Source organism: Gossypium hirsutum, chromosome D11 (genome assembly GCF_007990345.1).
Source record: "Gossypium hirsutum isolate 1008001.06 chromosome D11, Gossypium_hirsutum_v2.1, whole genome shotgun sequence".
NCBI classification, from domain to species: Eukaryota; Viridiplantae; Streptophyta; class Magnoliopsida; order Malvales; family Malvaceae; genus Gossypium; species Gossypium hirsutum.
Window position 1 is genome coordinate 62,946,797 of NC_053447.1, and position 9,592 is coordinate 62,956,388.

Below are 9,592 nucleotides of genomic sequence, written 5' to 3' on the forward strand. Positions count from 1 at the left end.
TGAACTATAGTAAAATTATCATTTTGACTCTTTTACTATTTTTTGGTCACTTTGCCCCCTCAACTTTCATTCTATCCATCACTTTAGCCCCTAGATCATTTCTATTTAAAAGAATTTCCGCGTGACCATTTAAGCTAATCAAATGTGAACATGTGGATAGCCAAAATGAGGATTTTGCTATAGTATAGGGCCAAAATGAGAATTTCACTATCGTTCAAGGGCCAAAGTGGGAGTTTTGTTTTAATAGAAATGGTGAAAGGGCTAATGTGAGGAACAGAATGAAAGTATAAGAAGCCAAATTATCTAAAAAAATAGAAAGGCCAAAGTAAGAATTTCACTATAATACAAGGGCTAAAACAGATATTAAGCCTTTTCAAATTCAATTAATTCATGCTTTTCCTTTTTTTCTTTTTTCTTTTTTACTTGTCCTGGAGTTTTTCAGTTAAGACTTTTTATATAAAAAACTTATAATTTATTTTTTTAATTTATAAATACAAATATAATCATAATATATATTCAAATAATTATAAATATAATCAAATCAATATAATACACAATTAGACATAATATTGATGTATGATAACATTCAAATAAAAATATTAAAATTTTCAATACCTCAATTTTACTATTTTAACCGTAACCTAGTTAGTAACAACTATTATATTAGGCTCGAATTTTTTTGTTTAAGTTAATCCCTGAACTTAATAACTATTCTAATATTAAGGCATGAACTAGGAAATTATTCTCACATCGAGGCTTGAGTTTTTTTATTTTATTTTATCCTAAGTTAGTATTTGGACTTGACAATTGTTCTCGTATTAAGGCTTGAACTTTAAGGCTTTCAAAGAAATATCAATGACTAACTTGAATAAAAAAAAGTTCAGGCATCAAAGTGGATACAATTGTCAAGCTTAATGACCAACTTGGACAAATAAAAGTTCAGGCCCTAATGTAGAAACAATTGTTAAGTTCAGAGACTAACTTGAAATAAAAAAAAATTAAACCTCAATCTGGAATGATTGTAAAATTTAAGTCCCAAAAAATAATTTAATCCTTAGTCTTATAATTAAGATTTTAAGCTTACTAAATAATAAAAATATTATTATGTAAAAACATATTGATATTATTAAAATTAAAGTCCATATTTTAATTCTAATCATATTTACTAGTAGGAGAGGAGGGTCAGCTTTAGGGGAGAAATGTAAATGTAAAATCAATGGGGAAAGTTTCGTGATTTCCGAAACTAACTTGCCATCCCACTTGCAGCTAACTAGAATCTTTCCTTCACCAAACGACTCTTCCTTTGAAACCTGAAAATCCCTTCTTCTTTTTTTCTTTTTTTTTTTGCTTAAACAAGTTTCGATCTTTTTTTTTTCATTATTGATTTATTCTTATTGATGAAAATGGCACTTGAATCCTCAATTTTCAGCCGACCCACTTTCATTTATTCAACAAAGCCCTCATCTTTCATGTTTTTTAATCGAAATTTGAAGAACCAATCAAAGTTTTTACCCAAAACCAATCACTACCCAACTCCTGTTATCTCCACCTGTTCAAATCCCCAAGCTTTCAAAGCTTTTGGAATCCCCAAAAATGGTAGTTTTGGTCACGTGGGATCGTTGAGGGAAGAAAATGAAGGTGTGGGGAATGATCAAAAATTGGTTTTGGTGAAAAGGGGTATTTTGGTGGCAATGATTTGTGGTGTATTGGTGTTTGGATGCAAAAGAGTTTTTGCTGTAGATGGAGTGGCTAATGCTGGTTATGGAGTTATTGGGCAGTGCATATTGTTGTTGAGGAATGCTTGGCCTAAGGCATCTATGATTCTTAAAGTGTTTAAGGAACAAGGTCTGGTTTTGACCGCTCTTTTAGGTCTTTCAGCTTTCTTCTCGATGGCAGAGACTGCAATAACTACATTATGGCCTTGGAAGGTAATGATTTCTTTGACCCTGGATTTGATAGCTTTTATACTTATAAATGCATATTTGTTGTTATGGAAATCAAAATGAATAGGATAGGGGTTGTTGCAAGTGGAAAAGAATGTAGATGCTTTAGTCAGTTTATAAATACTCTCTTATGTTATACCAACTCTTTATGCCTGTGTTTGACACATATATGGACACAAATATGTAGTATCATCGTCTAAATATATGGAAAAACTTCGAAAAAAATGAGTATACCTGTGTAAGACACGTACTCATATCCAATGCTCACTTATCTTAGTATCATAGATTTTTTCTTTTGATTTTCATTTTTGTGACTGCTATGCAGGCTCCTTTGTGACTTGAGATATCTGGCTTAAGTTAATATAAGATTAAATCTTGATTTGCCATGTGAACATTCTATATGAAATCCATTTCTTTTTGTTAGTTTATCATGGTTGAATTTGGATGATAATCATCTCTTCTAGATATGAGCTTAATCATTGTAACTTATAAAAGGAAGCAAATTGTTAATAGTAAGCAACAGAGGAAGAAAGATAGACGGAAGCACCTTAGAGTGAAAAGGGAGAAGAAAGGTGAGTGAAAGAAGGAAAACAAAGAAAGAGAATAATAGAGAAAGACAAACAATTTATAGAATACTCCAGAGAACAACTTAGAAGTGTTTACTATTTCAACTATTAAACCTAAGTCTACATTGGTTAAGTAGTATTGCATTTTGGTCAAGCCATCAGGCAAGCCTTTTGAAGTATAGATTGTACTTTTTTTAATTTTCATGTCATCAAACCTTTAAGAATTCTGTCGTTTATTGATCATCTGACGTTACTTTGTGTCAGGTGCGTGAACTGGCTGATAAAGACTCTGAAGATGGTGTTTTTAAAATGCTTTCCAGTGATGTAACACGCTTTCTCACAACCATTCTTATTGGCACCACGTACTCTTCTTTTTATGCCATCACCTTGACCAGTTCCATTTCCATTTTTCTTTTCAGGTTTAGCTTGAAAGTGTTTCTTATTGTGGATTTTATTTCTCTACTCAGGGTGGTCAATATTGGAGCCACTGCTTTAGTCACAGATGCTGCCACAGCTATATTTGGGGAAGCTGGTGTTACTGCAGCAACTGGAGTAATGACCGTATGTACCAATATCATTTTCTTAGATTTCTTTTTGGGGTTGTGTTGCGTCTGTGGCATGCATGCCATCTTTGTGCCTTTCTTATATTATATTTTGTGAGAAGTCATCGAGGTGGTTGGTCTGCACATGAATATAGAAAAGTAAAATAACATATCTACTTATGCAATAAATATGAAAACCAGTTACCTTTTATCGTATGGTGCTAGGTTGCCATATTGCTTCTCACTGAGATTACTCCAAAGAGTATAGCTGTTCACAATCCCACAGAAGTTGCCAGATTTGTGGTAAGTTTTTTTATTCTGTCTTCCCTCATCGCTTGGTGTTTAAATTTTATTACCATCCAGATATGTGTGAAAGCAGCATTGCCTTTCTTTCCTGTCTTTCATTCTTCCTGCTTCATTGCTCTCTTGATGCTTTGCTATAGTTATCATTACCATTTAAAAATTGGCTGACTAACTGTGGTTAAAATGTTTCTAGGTCAGGCCAGTGGCATGGCTTTCTGTAATACTATATCCGGTAGGAAGAGTTGTGACGTATTTATCGATGGGAATGCTCAAAATTCTTGGTCTAAAAGGAAAGAGGTGAAGAAAATAATTATTTGGATTTAACTTTCTGCATCTTCTAAATCATCATGCATTTTCTTTTTTTTCTTTTTCAATGGTCTGCCAAATTCTCAACATATGTCTTCATTTTGTTATAGGCCTTCTAAATGGCTTATGCATTATCTCTTTATTTTAGTGAACCTTATGTTACTGAAGACGAATTAAAGTTAATGTTACGAGGCGCAGAGTTGAGTGGAGCAATAGAGGAGGAGGAGCAGGTAACCATATATATCACATATATTTGCTGTTATCTTCTGTTCTGTAGCACTAGACCAGTAGGTCTTCAATGAATCCAAAACGGATAAGTCCAGCTTAGCTATCTGCTACAATGCCAATGTACAGGCATGCTGCAGTCATTGCTTTCAATGTTCCCTGTTTATACTTGACTATTGGCATAAATCTAAATGAATCATTGATTAGTTCCTCTATCTTTGTTTATGGTTCTGGTGCTCTTATTATTGGAATCTCTGTGCAGGATATGATTGAAAATGTATTAGAGATAAAAGATACCCATGTTAGAGAGGTGATGACACCTCTTGTTGATGTAGTTGCAATTGATGCAAGCTCAACTCTTGTTGAGTTCCACAATTTGTGGTTGACTCATCAATATTCAAGGTAGAAAAGCTTAGTGATTAATCTCTTTGGCTGTTTTCCCTTAAAAACATGCTAAGAAATTTGTAAACTTCTTTGCAGGGTGCCTGCTTTTGAGCAGCGTATTGACAATATAGTAGGTATTGCATATGCCATGGATCTTCTAGATTATGTTCCAAAGGTAAGACAAGTTTCTACTCATAGCTTCTTCTTCATCGATAAGACTTTGTTTGTTGATGTATGCAACAATATAATAGTATGCCGAATTATATAATCTGTTTGATTTTGAAGGGTGAACTGCTAGAAAGTACTACTGTGGGAGATATGGCTCACAAACCTGCATACTTTGTGCCTGGTAATTCTGTTGGTTTCAACCTTTGAATTAATTTTACCTTTTTTCTCACTATTCATTAGGCTACATGGTAGATATTGCTTCAGTTTATTTTCATTCATAAATCCATTAACATATTTTGACAAGGTGTGACTATAGATTATATTCTAAGAAGCTATAACACTTAGTATTCTCAATTTGTTTTGCAGATTCAATGTCAGTCTGGAATCTTCTTAGAGAGTTTCGAATCAGGAAGGTTCATATGGCTGTTGTGCTTAATGAATATGGTGGAACAGTCGGGGTATGCAGTATACTTAATTTAGAATGATTTTTTTTTTTACATTTTTACTCTTGAATGATTCTTGTTGGAGTTTTTGTTAAAATGCACTTTTTCATGGTTAAGGTGTTTAATCGGAGGCACTTCTGTAGCATGCTTCTGTGCCTGCATAAAATAGCATAATTTTATCTGTAGGGCATAAGTTAACTGATTTACCATGCAACAAGGCAATGAGTAATAGTACATTTCATCCCACTATATATTCTTGTCTCATTTTTTTTATGCTGAACAGATAGTCACCTTAGAAGATGTGGTTGAGGAGATTGTTGGTGAAATTTTCGATGAAAATGATTCAAAAGTAAGGCTTTTCTATCTCTTTGATTGCTTTATTACTTAGTTTCTTTGCTATAAACTTTATATTCCTAATTATATAGATTTATTCAAAATGCACTTTCCGTTATACCACAAGTGGGGGACGGTTACGATTGTTATGCTTCAAACTTTTTGCTCACTTGATATCTGTTTCTTATATTTATCTTTCAATCTCTTCGCTTCTCAAAAATACTTTTTTTATTTATTATGTTGGCGTTGCATATCTTCACTTCCACAAAATTTAGAAACCAAATGAGGGGGATCAAGTGAGATATTAATAATATGCTATCACTACACGTGTCGACCTTCCAAGCTATGGACTTTATTTTCAAGTTTATATGGTCTTAGGTATTTCTGTTTCTTGCTATGACAGGAGGAGATCCAGAAGAAAACTGGCTATATCGTAATGCGGGCTGAGGGTATCTTTGATGTTGATGCTAATACATCTATTGATCAACTTTCTGAAGATCTAAATATCAAGATGCCAGAGGTTTATTACTGATATAAAGCCTCATGCATAAAATTTCATTTTGTTTACCAGCTTGTGCTAGTTTAGTTGAAATAGAAATGTTCATGAATATGCATTCAGATGTTAAAAAAAGGTCTTAAAATCTATGTTGCTTGGGCTCGATGTGAGTGTTGGATACATGTAGTATTTTCTAAGTTTCAGCGTGTATTTGAAGTATTCTTGGAGGTCAATCCCCATATTTGTGTGTTGGACCTGTGTGTTGAACACAGGTACTTCATGAAAAATGAAGAGTCTGAGCTATATAGCTTAAGAAACTACATACCTCATAGCATGAGGAACTGTATCCACATTTGCGAAGTGTCTGTTTGTCAATTATACATGTATTTTCAACATAATTTATTGTTGTTTTATAGGAACATCAATACGAGACAGTGTCAGGTTTTGTATGTGAGGCATTTGGATATATACCAAGGACAGGTGAGAGTGTCAAAGTAGAGCTTGAAAGGGGTAATCAAGAAGAAGAAGATGAGAATTCCGAAGCTGCATCTGATCGGCAAGACCTGAAGGAAAGGCGTCAAATATATAAACTCGAGGTACAGTTCGAACCCCTCTTGAGATATGCACTTATATTGAATAATGTAACATTTACCACTGTCTTCCCTCAAGTCATTTACTTATAATTGCGTCCTAATGATATTATCTTTATAACTCGGCGTGTTCTACCTTGATGGCGAAAGTGAGGTGATCCATCTCCCATTTCTTTCAGCCAAACCACTCAAATATAGATATTCTTAGATTTTATGAGACTACTGTCAAAATGGAAGTGAACAACCTTCAAGAAAATGGTCATAGAGCATGTTTGCATAGAGGCTTCGATGAGGCCAAAACTTGATCTTCTATATATGCCTGCATCACTGGAAAATCAGTTTGAGCATATATTGTCTTTGGTGCAGATATTAGCAGGAAATGCTCGAAAAGTAAGTGCCGTTCGATTTGAACGAGTAAACAATGAGGAAGCACTATTAGATGCCATGACAGTAACACCGATGGTTCCAAAAATCATGAAGAAATGGAGCAAGGATGAAGACTCAAATAATGGTAAACACAATGAAGATACATTTGAAAACAAGCAAGAGGATAACCTCTTGAACGATCATTATGTAATTGCTGATCACAAAGACGATAATGAGAGCTCCAATGGACAGTAATCATATTATACTAATTGTTTTTTGTTTTTTTTCCTTTTTCTCATTTGTGATTTCCCCCATGGACACCCCATTTCTAATTCTTACAGCTCCATAGGAAGAGGCAAAAGACTTGTGAAACGGAACTATGAAACAAAAAGAATATATGAGTAGACCAACATTGTACAAAATTTTCACAGATGAAAGTGCCAATGGCTTTGAGGAGAATGGCCTATTTTTACTTCGATGAAATTGTTGAATTTTTCACTAACCTCTAGTAGGCTCTGCTTGATCGATATTCATCTGTCTCATAGAACTAACCGTCTGATTATCTGAAGCACCTCGGATTCTACCGAGTCTGTTCTGCATGCTCCAAAATGAAGGATGGTCAACTACTTGAGATATTGTCTCATGCTGCAATGTATCATCAAAGAAATTGATAAGTGCCTCTGCAGCATTATCTTTCAGCTCCTCTGAATCATCATGTAACAAATCAAGCAGAAGAGGGACAGCCCCCGATTCGTTTAAAGCCTCTCGATCTGCTTGACTATAGCTCAACTGAGCAATAGCTCCGGATACCGTTTCTCTTACTTCGTTGCTCTGAGAGCTCAAAAGCTCAACCAAAAGGGGAATTGCACCCAAGTTTCAGATGACAGGTACTGTGTGCTTGTAACCCGAAAGATCCCAGAAAACATTAGCAGCTGCAGCTTTTGATTCAGCATTGCCTTCCCTAAGTATTCTCACCAAATGTTCAGCTATTACAACTGCATTCGCTTCTCCAACAGCTAATAGACAGAATGCATCCTCTGCGATCTCCTGACCGACTGATTCGGATCCTTGAATAAGCTCGGCAAACAACGGAATAGCCCCAGATTGAGCAACCAAGTCAATGTAATCAATATTAGCCAAAATCACACCAAGGGTATTGCCAGCGACAACTTTTAAAGCACCGTCTCCAACACGAAGCAGCTCCATGAGAACATCTATAACACCCAAGTCAACAAGCATACGACGAACACGCCTTGTAATACCAAGTAACCCGATTGCTTGACAAGCTCTTTCCCTAGATAACATGTTACCAACCCTAGCTGCCTCAACAAGAAATCTAAGCCCGCCTAAACTAACAAGTCCTCTCCTTACAACTCTCACCAATGACAATGCACTCAAAATCTCTAACAAGTACCTTCTAACACCATCCATGGATGAACTCAACATGTTCACAATAATCTCCAAACCACCATTCATGGCAACAATGAGGCGATTTTCATTACACAAATTCACAAGGCACCAAATACATTTCAGACAAATTTTTTGAACACTAGCATTAGATTGTGGCAACAACCTTAATATGGAACATAAAGCACCAGATTGGCCTATCTCAGTGGCTAATCTACCATCATCTCCTTGCCGAGCAATACATTTTAAGCAATGAACAACCAGTCCTTGAAGAGGACTCGAATTATTTGAACTATCATCAGCTATAAGATTACTAAGAATCGGTATTGTTTGACTCGGTATATATTCTGGGGCTTGATTTGATAGTTTAGACAATTTGATTACAGCTTTTATACGCATGGACTCAGTCCCAGAATCAATCATCCGTTCAAAGTGATTCAATGATTCTTCCCAATTTGGGTTCATCTTTTTCCTGGATTCTTCGTATCAAAATCACCAAATTAGGCTAAAAAAATTCAGATATTGAAAATTCAAGAAGGGGTTTTTGGGGGCATATAACAAAACCGATTCAACATGGGAAAGAATCCAATTTTGATGATTAGAAGGAAGGGGGACAAGCGTATAAAATCATATACAGACAAAACATTAAAGAAAACATGTTTAAAAGGGGAGGAGAAAAGCAGAAAAGTACCCTTTCAGAACCGATGATGAAAATTGAAGGTTTGGGAAGATATCAAAGAGGAAGACAGCCGCCTCTAGATTTGTTTATATGAGCATCAGCTATGTCGACACGAGGCAACCATTTTCATAGTTGTGAATTGTCTTTTTCGTCTTTCTTTTTCCCTTTTTTTTTTTTCCCGAGTTGAGATTTGTTTGTAAAATTGAAGGTGTTTATAATCCTAGAGTTGCTTGGACCCATCATATCACCACCCTTTAGTTCGATTAATTGATCTAAATTAATTAAAAATTTATTAAAAAGGTTAATTTTACTCTAATTGCACTCAATAGAATTAAGAAATAACAATCAACTCCATTAATACTCTATAGGAAAACTGCCTGAAAGACATAAATATAAAACCCGTTTCCCTCTTAGATTCCATGTATTTCAATTTTCGTTACCAGATATGAAATTGGTAAACCCTTTTACTTTCATACTTGTAAGAATTAATTCATCAAATTGTATTTCATATATAGCAATGCTAAATTGCCAATCCCATTAGGTGGCTATTTCCCTTGTGAGGACAAAACTGAAATCGAATGGGTTGGGATTTGTGTTGTTGGGGCGGTGAAACTTTGTCAACAGGTAAGTTGAGGCTAAGGCAACTTTATCCGTCGACCATCTGCCCATTCATGAACTTTAACTGATTCTATATACCTTTGTTCATGAACTTGTGGTATTTGGTTAACCCCACGAAAGTACGGTTGAATTAATATTTCCTTTTCTCCCATTTTCTAGCTCATATATTTAATTTCTAATTTTAAATTACTTTCTCAACAATGATATGTTGAAACATTTATTT

General features: G+C 34.9%; 2 protein-coding genes across 6 annotated transcripts; one reads left to right on the forward strand and one right to left on the reverse strand.

The window, feature by feature from the left end:
- The first annotated feature begins 1,076 nt into the window (after positions 1-1,076).
- On the forward strand, positions 1,077-6,934 carry LOC107927276 (putative DUF21 domain-containing protein At3g13070, chloroplastic). Its single transcript, XM_016858326.2, has 14 exons — positions 1,077-1,928; positions 2,774-2,871; positions 2,977-3,070; positions 3,277-3,354; positions 3,548-3,651; positions 3,809-3,890; positions 4,148-4,287; positions 4,366-4,444; positions 4,555-4,618; positions 4,804-4,895; positions 5,164-5,229; positions 5,617-5,733; positions 6,126-6,305; positions 6,666-6,934. The coding sequence occupies exons 1-14, from the start codon at positions 1,398-1,400 to the stop codon at positions 6,918-6,920; spliced, it is 1,980 nt and encodes a 659-aa protein (XP_016713815.2). The 5' UTR covers positions 1,077-1,397; the 3' UTR covers positions 6,921-6,934.
- Positions 5,990-8,971, reverse strand: LOC107927277 (U-box domain-containing protein 11). 5 transcript variants are annotated; one of them, XR_005920727.1, is made up of 3 exons: positions 8,764-8,971; positions 7,169-8,551; positions 5,990-6,626 (listed from the first exon to the last, which is right to left on the reverse strand). XR_005920727.1 is itself a non-coding variant. In XM_016858327.2 (2 exons), exon 2 carries the CDS (start codon positions 8,535-8,537, stop codon positions 7,542-7,544), a length of 996 nt encoding a protein of 331 aa, XP_016713816.2. In that variant the 5' UTR covers positions 8,538-8,551; positions 8,764-8,971; the 3' UTR covers positions 6,812-7,541. The 5 variants fall into 5 exon arrangements, 2 of the variants coding, with proteins under 2 accessions (XP_016713816.2, XP_040960706.1); XR_005920728.1 differs by having other exon boundaries at positions 5,990-6,618; positions 7,169-8,544; positions 8,764-8,970; XR_005920726.1 differs by having other exon boundaries at positions 5,990-6,618; positions 7,169-8,971.
- Between the last annotated feature and the right edge of the window lie 621 nt (positions 8,972-9,592).

Coding starts and splice junctions, on each gene's coding strand:
- LOC107927276 (XM_016858326.2), top strand. CDS start 1,398: ATGAAAATGGCACTTGAATCCTCAATTTTCAGCCGACCCACTTTCATT. Junction 3,071..3,276: donor CAGCAACTGGAGTAATGACC/GTATGTACCAAT, acceptor GTATGGTGCTAG/GTTGCCATATTGCTTCTCAC. Junction 6,306..6,665: donor GTCAAATATATAAACTCGAG/GTACAGTTCGAA, acceptor TCTTTGGTGCAG/ATATTAGCAGGAAATGCTCG.
- LOC107927277 (XM_016858327.2), bottom strand. CDS start 8,537: ATGAACCCAAATTGGGAAGAATCATTGAATCACTTTGAACGGATGATT.